At 34.0% G+C, this 15312-nt stretch overlaps 2 protein-coding genes and 1 pseudogene across 2 annotated transcripts; 2 read left to right on the forward strand and 1 right to left on the reverse strand.

Annotated features, from left to right (window-relative positions):
• Positions 1-2571: 2571 nt before the first annotated feature.
• Positions 2572-3233, reverse strand: LOC120179590 (kirola-like). The gene is made up of 2 exons (XM_039185157.1): positions 3002-3233; positions 2572-2879 (listed from the first exon to the last, which is right to left on the reverse strand). The coding sequence occupies exons 1-2, from the start codon at positions 3189-3191 to the stop codon at positions 2605-2607; spliced, it is 465 nt and encodes a 154-aa protein (XP_039041088.1). The 5' UTR covers positions 3192-3233; the 3' UTR covers positions 2572-2604.
• Positions 3234-7944: 4711 nt separating this feature from the next.
• Positions 7945-9199, forward strand: LOC120179554 (annotated as a pseudogene).
• Positions 9200-9664: 465 nt separating this feature from the next.
• LOC120179567 (WUSCHEL-related homeobox 6-like) lies at positions 9665-10865 on the forward strand. Its single transcript, XM_039185137.1, has 4 exons — positions 9665-9791; positions 9903-10208; positions 10289-10344; positions 10557-10865. The coding sequence occupies exons 1-4, from the start codon at positions 9665-9667 to the stop codon at positions 10863-10865; spliced, it is 798 nt and encodes a 265-aa protein (XP_039041068.1).
• Positions 10866-15312: the final 4447 nt, after the last annotated feature.

The raw sequence follows: 15312 nt of genomic DNA on the forward strand, positions 1-15312 counted from the left end.
GCGTGATTGGAACATAATGGTACTCGAGTGACCATTTTATGACTTTTAATAGTATAGGGACTTAACAAAGCAACACTCTATAATTAAAAGACAATTTTGTAACTTTTAATAGTTAAGAGACTTAATAAAGTGGTACACTATAATTGGAGGACTATTTGTATACTTTACCCATCAGTTTTTTATAATAATTTGAATTGATTACAAAGTAATATCAAATCAAAATTTTATTAATCATTAGATACACTCTATATATACAGCTATTCAAACTCAAATCCTCTTACGATAACAACGCACCCCCTTCACCGCTAAAACCATCGATTTTTCAAAATTCATACCATGACATGACTTATACCTACTCCTACTATTATTATGATATCCAAAATGACAAAGATCTTATTATAATATAAGTACAAAAATTCATATATTTTTATTAATTTAAGGAAAAATTCATATATTAAATATAATAAAAATAATTAAAAACACATTTTAATAATAAATCAAATAAAAGGGCAGAGCATGTAACGTGGGAAATTTACCGAATCTGCCAAGTCCTGGATCCGGGTCAGGCCCAATATCCGGAATACAAATTTTGTCCAAGGTGCGGTCTCAGTCCAAATTATTTCTCTACATGGCCCTTCTACTTTAGAAAATTGTGTATTTGAACCAAATACTTTTCCTTTTTTACTGCTAATGAATAAAGGGGAAAATTACCTGAATAAACGTCGTATTTTGAGTTTTGGAATGTTTTTTGATTAAGTTATTAAATAATTTTGAATAGTATCAATAACTAGTTGGACTAGTGGAATGAGACATTATATTCCTTAAACAAGGTCAAGAGTAGGGGTGTTCAAAATCGGGTACCCGAAGTACTGGGTACCCGAAGTACCAGGTATCCGATTCTCCGGGTAGTATATTTTTCGTCCCGTGACTCGGTCCGTTAAGTCCAGGTACCTTAAGATCTGGGTACCCGTATTTTCGGGTCACGGGTACCCAGTTCATATATATTTTTTTTATTTTTTTTAATTTAATTTTTTTTAAAAACTAATCACATATGAAATACATAAAAATTTAAAAGTTCATAATATACAATCCATACACAAAAATTAGTTATTTGAAGTTAGTTTTAAGGATATATATATATATATCAAAGTTTATTTCCAAAAGAAAACATTAAAAATATTAAAATCGATCGTGATTTTTTCTTTCAAATCCCATGCTGACAAATTAATAAAAACTTTTTTGAAAAATTGAAAACTTAAAAGTACATAATACACACCTAAGAAAAATTTAGGGAATTAAATTTAATTTTAAGATAAAAAATTAAGGAATTTAAAATGAAAATATAATTTAAACTATATATATATATATATATTAAAACTAATGGTTTGGGTTGGGCACCCAGTTATAAATTTTTTTGGCCCAGACCCTACCCAACTACTCGAGAAAAATCACGGGTCAGGTACCCAACCCAATCGAGTAACTTTTTTTTAGATAATTACTTAATTTTTTTATGTTTGAGTCGATGGGTCGATTAACCGGGTTGGATTTTTTGAACATCCCCAGTCAAGAGTTCAAATTTTGATATTTGTGAATATAGTCAACTGAGTAGGGAGGTCACCATCATACTGGGCCTATGTAAAATTCGATCCAAAATAATCGATATACAAACACATTTTTTTAGGGTAAAGTACACAAATGGTCCCCTGACTATATGATATTATTTTGTTGAGTCCACCAAGTAAATGGTCCCCCAACTATAGGGGTTGCTTTGTTGAGTCTCTCGACTATTTATTACAAGTATGACTAAATGGTCCTCTGACTATTAAAAGTTATGAATGATCCATTGACTATAGGAAGTTGCTTTGTTGAGTCTCTTGACTAAACAGTCCCTATTATAAAATGGTCACCAGACTATTTATTATGTTCCATACTCGTCCTTTTCCGTTAAAAAAATAAACGACAGTCTGAGCTGAACGTTAATCTACTGACTGAGATATGATAAAATATGATCTCATAATCTCAAATGACTATCATATCTCAATCATCATATTAACGTTCAACTCATACGACCATTAATTTTTTAACAGAAAATGACGAGTTTGGAACATAATGAATAGTCAGGTGACCGTTTTGTAACTTTTAGTAGTCGATGGACTCAACAAAGCAACTTCCTATAGTCAATGGATCATTTCATAACTTTTAATAGTCAGAAGACTCAATAAAGTAGTATCCCATAGTCAAGGGACCATTTGTGCACTTTATCCTTTTTTATTGTTTCATATGTTAAATTTTCATTTTTGTCCCTCCAAATTTATTTTTTTGTACACATCGAAAATAATCTTCTCTTATATACTCTAATTCTCTTCTCCTGAAAAAGAACAATATCAAATGGATTATTATATTAACTTTAACATATAGATAACATACATTTTATGATCACATATTATAATGAGATCACTTCTTATACAATATTTTTTTATAATACATTGAGCTTATTTTATTTATTATAATTCATTTTTTCTTGTAATATTTTATTTTATTTTATTACAAAAGTTCAACCATGCGCATGCATTGCCATCATAAGAGAACTTATTTATCATATACTTAAGAGCTGTAGGCATTAAGAAAATAGGCATCGATATTTTGGGTCAAGGCGATCAGGCTTGCAGCATACTCGACAGGATCAGGGATGTCCTGGTTCTGTTTCTCGAACTCCATCGTCCACTTCACCAAGGTTCCCTCACCGGTCGGGCTGATGTTAAGGATGTTCCTCCAGTTATCATAAGACTGCAGTAGATCACCCTCCACCAATCTGAAGACCATTCTCTTGTTTTCTTCGTCCACGTCCTCGATTATCTCTTTAACCTCCTGAGACTTACCTAGAAGACGACATCGCACACCGTTAGCATTGATTATTCATACCAAATGTATATGTACAAGAACGAACGCAAAATTTTAGAGACTAAAATAAATTATCAATATAAAATACGAAGGCCTTTACCTTGGGAAACATAAGACCAGAGTCTGACAGCGCCGACGGAGTTCCAATCACCTTGAAGAAGTTTTACATCGGCTATTAATCCGTTCGACATCTTCGGTAGAAACGGGGCCTTGGTGCGGAAGGCATCGTACAACTTTTCAGCCGATGATTTGATCACTACTTGGCAATCCATCTTCCTGATTTGAGCCATGGTTTCACTTCGACTGCTATAGCTTGGAAACCAAGGTACAATAACTAATGTGATTTTCAGGTTAAGTGTGATCTTCTGATTGCCTTAAACTATCAAATAGATACAAAAAATGGTGAGTGGTGGTGGCCGATCGAGGGGTGTTGATTCTATGAAAATTGCAGAAGGAATTGGATTCTCCAAGTGGTCTACCAAGTTGGTTTACAAAATGGAACAGAACTTATTAAAATTGCAGACAAGGAAATGGAGTGGAATACTTTTACATGCAAAATACTTTAAATTGTGAATGGGAAGTGGAGGCGAAAGAAGAGAGAATAAGAACAAATCGATTAATCTATTCAATCTATTAATTAATTAATGGGATACTGTTTTATTGAATCTTCGACTATTAAAAGTTACAAAATGGTCCTCTGACTATAGGGTATTGCTTTGTTGAGTCCCTCGACTATTAAAAGTTATAAAATGGTCACCCGACTATTTATTATGGTTCAAACTCGTCATTTTTCGTTTAAAAATTGACGGTATTATGAGCTGAACATTGACATGTTGGTTGTAATATGATAAAATTTGATCCCAGAATATCAAATGATTATTATATTTCAATCATCATGTTAATGTCCAACTTAGATAACCGTCAATTTTTAACGAAAAATGATGAGTTTGGAACATAATGAATAGTTGGGTGACCTTTTTGTAACTTTTAATAGTCGAAGGACATAACAAAATAATATTCTATAGTTAGAGGATCATTTTGTAACTTTTAATAGTCGACGAACTTAATAAAGCAATACTCTATAGTCGAGGACTATTTGTATACTTGAATATTATAAAAATCTATTTTAGAGTTACTCTTCTAAATCAGCTTATCACATTCACAATATTAAAATTTAAGCTATGTGATTACTTAATTCATTCCATTAAATCAATTAGTTGTTTAAATAAATAACTTCTTTTAAATATATATTTAGATTCTTTTAAATAACAAACCCAGACATGCATGGCCCTTGACCAGCTAGTTCCTCTAAACGAGTTATTGTGTTAGAGACTATCTTAGTTGATGATCATCCATCCATAATTTATGATGATAATTCTATCATTAACAAGCTAGGTATTGGTGAGAGTGATCATTAAATTCTAGAATTCTATAAGGCTCTCACCTTATCATTTTCCGATCTAGGGCCATTGTTACAGTGTTAAGGAGAGGACGTCAGGAACACCAAACGACTTCAATTTCTCTGTAGAAGACGCATGAATTGTCATGCGTCTTCAGTTTACCCAAACCACATGCATGGGAATACATAACAAAGAAAAAATGGTTAGCGATGAAGGAGACTTGTGATCCATGCGTCTTTTTTGAAAAAAAAATTAAATTTATGTAATATTCATGACATATTCCTTTTAATACTGTAACAATGATCTTAATTCACGAAATAATATGATTGAAACTTATATGTACTGCAATTTTAACCTAGACCCTATGCTAAAAAAACCCTAGTTATAGTATTCTATGTCAGAATTCTTTCAAGCTTCAACTTTTTTATCCTTTTCCTTTTCGGGGCATTAATGTTTGGGGTAAATTATGATTTTAATCACTCAACTTTAACCATATTCCCTTTCTGGTTAATAAACTTTATTTTTTCCAATTGATCACTTAACTTTAGAGTTATTATATTTTTGTTGTTACTCGAGCATTAAATCAAGAACAATCTGGTTTTTTTTTATTGAAATGGAAGTCACATTATTTTGTCTTTCTCAATAATTTTAAAGTTTTTGGAGTTTCATTTTAATCTCATGTCGTTATATCTATATTGTCATTCTTTGACATCTTCTCTGAGCATTCCAAATATAGAAGAGCTTGCTTCATCATCCTATTCTATTCTACCACTTTGGATTTTCTTAAAATATCTTTAAAACTCATAAAATTTCAACTCGAAACATATAGAAAGATGACTCTAATCTATAATTATCATCGTTCGATCACTGTGAAGTCAAAATATATTATTTGCCTTTTCCTTCATCTCCAATATGATTTTTTGAGATAAAATCCGAACCCGACCCGACCCGGCCCAAAATAATATTTTTATAAAAAATATTATTTTTATTCAATAAAAATAGAGATTTAATTGAAAGAAAATAATATGGAGGGATATTATTGCAATCATCTCTATATATATAAGGTGAAATTATAATTTTTTTCGGGTTGGGTAGTTTTACCCTAAACTCGACTCGGCCTGAACATGACCTTAAAAAAATTGACCCGATACGACCTGAATCCGAAATGTTTTAAAAAATCATGCTCGATCGGATCAGAACCCATCGGGTTCGGTCCCATGCCCATACCTACATCCAGGGGGTCGAAAAGTTGCAGGCTGGAAAGTTTGGGCTTCATAGGCCGACGGATACGATGACCGGCAAGCTCGTCCATTAAATTTTTAACGGTGAGTTACTATAATAAAACAAAAACTAACCATTATGTATGGTTTTGAATTTGAAACTTTAGATAGTAAAACGGAATAAAATTTATAATTTAGATACTAAATATGTAATTTACCTTTAATTTTTAAACTTAATGTTGGGAGAGGCCAGAGGGTGTTGTGAGACTGTTCAATACTAATTGCTGTTGCCTGCGGTAATATATTCAAGGCTCGATGCTGCATGTATTCATATAAATATACGTTAATCTAACCACACACAAAAAACCAATCTTCTCTTCTTTTAATTTATCCATAAATGTTGGGTATAATTATAACATTTTAAATTTAAGTTAATTATAAATTAGATCGAAGATATCATATCAGATAATTAAAACAAAACCTTATTCAATCACGACATAAATCAGAAATTCAATCATTAAAAATATCGCATAATTGAGGAACTAAATTACAACAAATATCAAACTTGAGGATTATAATGTACATTGTAATCAAATTGAAGGTCTAAACAAACAACTTTTTTTTTTGTTTCAACATGTGAATATCAAAATCTAATCATCAATATTTTATGACCTAATTATCTTATATACAACGAATTCCACTAAAGTTGCTTTTTAATGTGTAATTATCATGCAAAGGGTTAATACTAAAATAAGTGCCCAAACCATACCCTAAAACCCAAATAGGTATCTAAACTAATTTTCGTCTCATCTAGGTGTCTAAAGTTACAGTCATTACCCGTTTAGGTGTCCGGGCTATCAACGGCGTTAATTTCTGCCGTTAAGTGACACGTGTCACAATTTGGTGATTTTGAAATTTATTTTTTCAAAATAAAATATAAAAACATTATTATATTCATAAAAAACACTAACTTTTTATATTATAAAACAATCCCAAAATCCCAAATACTAACCTTAATCTACCGTCGCCCCCTTTCTGGCCAGACCACCTACACCGACGTAGTCCCTGCCATCCTTCTACTCATACACCGTCATATTTTCCGTCGAAATCACAATTTTAATCCTTGGTTTCTAGCGGTTTAAAATATTGATTCGTTGTCGATAGGCCGTCAATCGATCATGATTTCATGGGGGGTTTTGGTTGCCAGGGTAAGGGGAAGTCGGGTGAAGCTTCATCGACAGTAAAAGGCGGCACCCAACGTGGGTTTAGGGGTTGAAATGAAGGTTTTCAAAGTTTTGGGTTTATTTCAAAATTTGTGTTTTCTATTTTTTAATATATATATATATATATATATATATATATATATATATATATATATATATATATATATATATATATATATATATTACCCTTTTGCCCTTTAATTCCTTTAATAATTACTAACAACTTTTAGGAAATCTCCACATAAATCATTGAACTATTCAACTATTCTACTTTTATCACCCAATTCTGAAATTTTACAATTTAATCACTAACCCGGTATTGAGGATGTTACATTAGGCACCTGGATGAGACAAAAATTAGTTTAGACACCTATTTGAAAAAAACGAGTTTGAACACTTATTTTGATATTAAGCCATTTAAAAACTGATATTTCCTAACTCTGGTTTGGAATTAGAATATCAACTTACTCAGGCCCAATTCTAGTCAAAAGATAGGCCCAGGGGCCTATGTCTCTTACTAAGGGAGCAAGATGGGTTAAATATTTATTAATTTATCAATTTATTAGTTATTTTATATAAATCAGTGTGAATATAAGATATTATTTATTCAGAAAATTTTAATTATTTGACAATGAACATATTTAATGACCGATCTATTTTTATTGAATTAAACGACACAAAATATTTTTTTCATATTGATCAAGTTCAATTCGAATCATATTATTATTAATATATTTAGAGATGATTATAGTCAAGTTGGTGTTTTTGGTCTAACCGAATTTAATTTAGATATAACACCTCCATACTTCACCCAGTTGGTTGACCTTATTCATATTTATAGAAAACTCTACCGGTTCGAAGCCTAATTCAATTGTTAAGATAAATATCTATTTTAGTCTTGATCGAATACATATATGCACACATATATTAGATAAAATAGAGATTTGATTAAATTATTAATTATATTATTTTTTCTGGGTCAAGTATTTTTTAACCTGATTTTAAATCTAACGTGACTGTATTTAATGAATGATGATGATATGAGCTTAACCTTATTCTATTTCAAGTGAAATTGTTGAACAAAAGTTCAAGTTAGTGTTTTTGTAGAAAGCTTTATCCATGCTTTAATTTGTTGAATGTGTGATTTGACCATGTGCTTTTGCTTGTGTTAATTTGTAGAAAGCTTTTCGCACGTTCGATCGAAGATTATGTGTCTCCGGACGACGTCGAGGCCTAGTAAAGCATTGGAGGGTGTACATGGGGTTCAAGTGTCTCCTCATTCACCATTTGCATTTGTGGAGATCAACCAACATGGGGAGTTCCAATCAACTCACGATGGATCGTTTATTACAGCAAATCAACCACTATTGATGCAGCAAGTTAAAGCAAAGCTTATGCTTCGGACGATCTGTTCTAATCCTATCTGTCGATTTATACGTAGATGGTCGAATGAATACGGTGTTATATAGTCTGTCACTCGCCATAATGTATCCGCGGTGTTTTTCAGAGTATGGCAGCAGAGACCATCTTGTTTAAAGCCTATAAGATATTGTTGTATGCGAGGTATTGGTCCCGTTGTGTGTGTGTTTCGTGTATACGATTCTTTTCCTATGCTTATATTCGAAAGCTTTCGTCAGGGGACCGGAATCTTCAGGAGACGGTGGCTAATGTGTTAACCTCACTTCCTTTCATGGCTCTTGGAATCCAAGGCCCAATGTTATTTTCTCTTTCACTTGCTTCATCAACAAGGTATCCATATCATGTTGCTAATATAATTTGTTTACGTGAACACAGGAAAAATTTGAACACTAGGCTGTATGCTAATTCACTAACTGGAGTTGGAGTTGCCTCTTCTTTGTATCATTCTTCCAGAGGAAAGCTGAGGAAGTATTTAAGGTGGGCCGACTACACGATGATTACCACAGCAACCGTGGTAAGTTCGAACCGATTCATATCTTTCTCTAAGTCGCACATTCGGATCCGATTCTAAATTCGAAACCCTCCTCTTTTTTGTGCAGTGTCTATCAAGAGCTCTCAGGAACGAGAACCCGAAGTTACTAATGGCAGCTTCGGCTTTATTCTACCTGTGCAGCCTCTGATGGTTTCGGCTGTTCACACCGGAATGATGGAGGTAACTAACAAGCTGGTTTATTTCCTTGGAACATTATATTATATTCTCCATTAAAACTTAAAACTTGATGCAATTTCAGGTAGCATTTGCAAAAAGAGCATTGGAAGACTCAGAAATAAGGGTGGCTCACAATGTTTTGGGAGTTGTTCTTTTCATTGCAGATGATGTGTTCCGCAGGACTCCTTTTATTCATGCTGCTTGGCATCTTGCGGCGGCTGTCGGCGTCTGCACCTGCAACAAGCTTCTTGAATAGTATACATATGTGTGTGTGATTAATTCCTTGTTATTCATTTATCCTGAGAACTGAGAACAAAATCTCTTTGTTTTCCATTGGATCATATTCATCGGTATGAACTGCTGCATCTTTGAGCTTGAGCTTAAAATAAGTTGGAGATTCAATCCAACAAATTCTCTTTATACCAAGCATTGAGTAATACATCATTTGGCATTTACCACAAACTCTCTAACATGATTAGTTTCAATCTCGTAATCATCAATTAAATTTACTATATGACAGTCGGATTTATATATCTACCAATCAATCCATTATGAGTGATATATATCACTCTACTACCTAATGAAAAAGACATATATAATGATTATGTAAATTCGAATTAAAATATATAAACTGAACTTATAGTTTATATATATTACAGAAAGCTTGAGCTATCCAAAATTAAAATAATTGGAGTACAAGGTGTACTTTCCTAAAGTATATATATATATATATATAATGCAATCTCATCATCTTTGATAGATATTTGTCTGTGGTGTGTTGCTTCTTCAAAAATGGGATACCACCATATCACAGACCTCAACTTATCTCTTTCATTCAACAACGCAAAGCCGTCACCTTTGATTGCAAACCCTACTTCTAATCCCACCAACCTTTTAGCTTTCAATCATGGAGATTTTGGTAAACCCCACACTTTCTTTTCTTTTTGCTTTTTAAAAAAACTGATATGATCTTGCAGCTCAACTCTGATATATGTATGTATATGTATGATTTGTTGTGGTTAGTATTTAGCAAATACTGCAAATGAGGGAAGTCAACAGGCATCAGGGAGTTCACGTTGGAATCCAACGCCGGAGCAGCTACTGGCACTCGAGGAACTCTATCGACGCGGGACACGGACGCCGTCGGCGGCGCAAATCCAACAAATCGCGGCGCGGCTTCAGCGGTTCGGGAAGATCGAAGGGAAGAACGTTTTCTACTGGTTCCAAAACCATAAAGCAAGAGAACGTCAAAAACGCCGCCGTCAACTGATCAGTGTGACTCCCGATGAACAGCAACAGTGTGATGCCGATAGCTTGGAGAAGAAGGAATCAGCAGGTAAACCTATATACATAGATTTTAAACATATATGCATGTTTTCAAAGATATAAGTAACGAATTTCTTCTGCTTTTACCAGTAATTTTGTTGAGCTGCAACAAGGCTTCTCCTTCAAACATATGTAAACTTTCAGAGGTTTGTTGTCTATACATTTTTTTTGTCTTCGTTTTCATGCTGAAAGTGATATTTATACATAAATGTTGGATAGATCATAGATTATGGGCGAAGAAGAGGTTTAAAAGCTGCATTCTTTTACTTCGCTGTTGTTTTATGAATTTGCATTCACTCAATCCTCCATTTTTTGCAATCCCACTTTAGTTTAATCATCTCTTTGACCATTCTTTTAGGGTCTCATATCAATGCATGGAACTGCAAAAAGTGGAGGAAACGAGTGGATGCAAATTCACGACAAGGAACTACGCTTGGAGCTGTCTTTTTCGGCGACCGCTTCATCGGACACTGGATATTTATGTCTACCGAAACCCCACCAAGAAAATACTACCACACTCGAAGAAGAAAACAGAAAAGAGCAGACCCTCGAGCTGTTTCCCCTTGGAACCGCCATTAATATCGGCCACAATGAAGTACCCATCACAGCCATAACTACTACAACAACAACAATACAGTATTTCGAGTTTCTTCCTCTGAAGAACTGAACAAGAACACGGGGTGGGTACTGGGTACTGTAGTAGCTATTAGCTAAGCTTTAGCATGTGGGCAACAGATTGCAGCAATTAAATACTAGTTTTTTTCCATTTGAGTTTATGGTTAAAACTTAACAGTTAAGCCTGTTGTTAGTTTTGTTTTTTTGTGAGGGAGAGACTGTTTCATTCTGTGTCTGTCACGCATGGTGCAACTGTGAAGACAAGGACTTGTAGTTAATTTTTGGGTTTCTTTGCCTTAAAAAACACATATTGGACCATATTGAGTTTCTTCTTTGTTGACAGTGTTGTCCATGGTTTCATACGCAAAAAAACTCACAGAACAATTACAAGAATGAACGAGAGATAGAACAGAAGAAAGATGTGAAAAGAGTTGATGGTAATAAGACCTAATACTTGAACAGCGTATATTTGGTGGGGTTTCCAGGTTTATGTCAGTAATAACTTTTGTTCTTCTCATGTATGTTCAATTGCCATATATTCCCGGGGAATTAAATGCTACACATAAGAAGTCCGATCTTGTTTAAGAGTTCGATCCAACTCGACTCGATTAACCAAATACATTGGTCTTATATTTCTTGCATTATGTATCTATCTGACCTGTAAAATTTGGTGATTACTGTTCTTTTACCAGTGAAAGGTGAAAAAACAGAAGGCAGAATTGAACTCGATGACACACCTGCTACAAGTTTTGTCCTTTCATAACCTGAAATACCCAGGCATGTTCATACAATCCCCAACAAAATAAGCTTTAACTTAGAACATGATAATAGATAAAAGAAAGATGCCAATTGAAAGTTTCACTGAAACTTGTGCAGCTGAATGTCTGCAGGGGTATGAAACAAGCACAGCAAAAAGCAAAGGAAAATATACAAAGAAATCTAGAAAGAAAGCGCGTATTGCCGAGAAAGTCCAATGAAGACAGCATTAATTGGAAATGGCCATAAATGGGGAAGCTAAGGGTATTGTCCTTTGTGTTTCTTTTTTGTTCTAGTCAACCATGACCAATCTCAGAAAAAAAAAGATGGGAAAATTGAGCTGAGTGGAACAGTTGGTGGATGATGGTAGTGGGATTCGTTCAAAATCTGTTTGCAGAGGTAGACTGGTAGTGGTACTTGTAGACCCATTTTTCAATAAAGATGAGAGCTCAGATCCGAATCCATTAGCATTTTCTTTTTCTTTCAAGTCCATACTTTGTATAGGCTTGTAAATGAACAAAACCATTGGTTCATGAATCAATCCTATAATGTTCGTAAAACATTCATTTATAAAGTTAAACAAATATGAACAATTTTTTATCTTTGCTTAATAAATAAACGAACACGAATAAATGTGTGTTCGATTCATTTATGTTCACGAATAAATTCATTTGTTGACTCATTTATAAGCTTCTTTACTCTGTTCTCATTTTCCATTTAATATTCACATTTTCAATATTGACAAAGGTAGAGATTAAATTGAACATAAGGTAAATTTTAGAGTTCAAATTGTGATATCTAAGAAATTTAAGGACCAGTTGCACAATTTCACCATTTTTCTTTAGCTTAAATAGATAAGTAAAAGAAGAATGATGGTTGCCAAACATTCGCGGATGTTAAATAGAACACGAACCAAACACCAATACTTTTAAGAATAAATAAATAAATGCAAACATAATTTTTTTTCATTTAAATTCGATTCATTTACACTCTTAACTCTATGCAATTATTGGTATACCATTGATTTTGAAAATTCATAAGCTCGATGTCGCTTAGATAAGGTCTCGAATCCGAATAAACTATATACTCTAAGTATGCATTGGATCATAAACTTTTATGCATCAAAATTATCATTGTTCAATGCCTTTCCAAAATCCTCTAAAAAATGAACACATCCATGTCGGATACATGCAAATATCCGACACTCGCGTCCAAGTAAACATAACACAATGAGCATTATCCTATATGATCAAGAAGCGTAAAGGGGTTCCGGCTCGACTTTTCTTCGGATACCAAAAGGGTGAAAAATGATCCGAGTGAAAAAAAAACGATCAATCATCACATAAACCACATCCATATCTCCTCCAGATAACTACAGGACACTATAATTAGTTCTTTTCTTGATCATGATAAAGAATAAACAAAGAGCATCTCTATCCTTTTGCATCTATGGAGAAGATACACATAAGTGTTCTAATTACTTGCCAATTATCTTCTGCCCACTTGCATCCATCGGTATCTACCACATGCAAGCCGTACCGTTAAGATACTATGTCGTCAAGCCGGACGAACTCTTACTATGGATCTTTAAACTAACCTTTGATGAATAAGATCACCATGGATTATGACCAAAGGCCCAGCTTTCACTTCAGTAGGCACAAAATCTTTCTGGTCATATGATGATGGTGAGGGCTTATCAAAGTAAACTCCATCATCACCCCTAATGAACCTTCTAACAAGACCATCTCGAAACGAGAACCAGAGAAGATCAAAATAGGGCATAATCTATATACTTCAAAAGTTTGCAGATGACGGGAAGTACAACCGTTGCATCTTCTAGAGCGAGCCACAGGCCAGTGCAAGTCCGAGGTTCGGTATAAAGAAATGAGTTGTCCTGCTGAGGAGTTACTTCACCTCCTATACCTGGTTCGGTCAAAAAGGGTCAGATACTAGTACAACAACTCGAATTTCAGTATTCAACAAAATACATGATTTGAGCAACCTCACTGCCATTGAAATTCCTAAAATTTAGAGAAAGCTTAATTTAACTAAAAAAGGAGATATTTTCAGCTCTTTCATAGAAGTATTCATTGATCAATTTTAACTAAAAAACAAAACCCATATTGAGAAACTATCAAAATTTATAGTTACAACTAAAGAATGTTAAATCATATTACAATTGGTGGAGAAGATAGAAGCGGTGGTGGTGGGGTCGAAGTCCTGAAGCAATTCGTCCGTTCTTTTCCTCATAACTTCGACTTCTTAAGGGCTCGAAAATGATTCAATCACAATAAAACCTGCAAAACTCACACACACGCAGAATTTTGAAATTGATTCATTGAAGAACAGAGTTCTAAAGAACCCAATGGCATCATCGAATTTGAAAAGGAAATATTTTTTTCAAAGTAGCAGTGGCGTTGATCTTGAGAGTCGAAAGACTGGTGCTGATGTGGAGTGAGATTTGTTGCGGAAGACGGCTATAAGATAGAGCAAAATCGCAACTGATAATTTGAGAAAATAAAAATGAAGATAAAAGAGACACAAAATTTACGTGGAAAACCTCTGAATAATATAGGGTAAAAACCACAAGCAACGGTAGAAGAATTTCACTATGAAAAAATAGGAATTTCAACTTCTCTCGATCTACCAAGGAGAAAACAATGATAATTCTCTCTTGATAAAAATGAGAAAACAACTCTCAAGAAACTCTCTAAATTCTCTCTAGTATTAGAAGAAAGCTAGAATGCTTTGAGATGATTTTGAAGCGAAAACAACTCTTAAGAAACTCTCTAAATTCTCTCTAGTATTAGAAGAAAGCTAGAATGCTTTGGGATGATTTTGAAGCTATATGAGCTAGGGTATTTATATTTGAAACTTAAGGACTAATCTTATAAATACCCTAAATTACAATGACTAAAATTAATTATCCCATTACCCAATTTCAACAAAAATTAGGTGCCTAATTTTTGACTTTGACAAAGCACCATTTGGTGCCTAAATTATTTGACTTTTAACAATCTCCCACTTGAAGATTTGATTGGAATAATCATATCTTCACACCATTCTTTCTACCTTGTACCTTCATGTTGCTTACGTTTCTGACAGGCCACAGGAGGATCGACACCAGGTAAATTTATCAGCGTTGATCTCATTCGTCATGAAATCTGCTATGTTGTCTTTGGTATGGATCTTATGCATATCTACTGTCCCTTCTTCCACCTTTTCACGAATGAAATGATACTGAACTCGTATGTGTTTTGTCCTTGAATGAAATGCTGGATTCCTTGCTAGATGCAAGGTGCTTTGACTGTCACAAAACAGAGAGACATACTCTTGATTGTGCCCAAGCTCCTCCAATTGCATCTTCAACCAAATTGCTTCTTTACTGGCTTGTGTAGCTGCTACATATTCTGTCTCTGTTGTGGATGTAGCCACAATTGACTGTAATTTTGAAACCCAGTTTACAGCTCCACCAGCAATTTTGAACGCATATCCTGTAGTAGATTTGCTTTTATCCAAATCCCCTGCATAGTCAGAATTGACATACCCATTTATAAGTAAGTTTGATCCTCCGTAACATAATGCAACATTTGAGGTCCCTTTGATGTATCTTAGGATCCTCTTTACAATATTCTAATGCTCTTTGCCTGGATTCACCATGTACCGACTAACCACTCCCACTGCTTGTGCAATGTCTGGTCTTGTGCATATCATAGCGAACATTAAACTTCCCACTGCTGATG

The sequence above is a fragment of the Hibiscus syriacus genome, unplaced genomic scaffold (assembly GCF_006381635.1).
Source record: "Hibiscus syriacus cultivar Baekdansim isolate YM2019G1 unplaced genomic scaffold, ASM638163v2 tig00112429_pilon, whole genome shotgun sequence".
NCBI lineage: Eukaryota > Viridiplantae > Streptophyta > Magnoliopsida > Malvales > Malvaceae > Hibiscus > Hibiscus syriacus.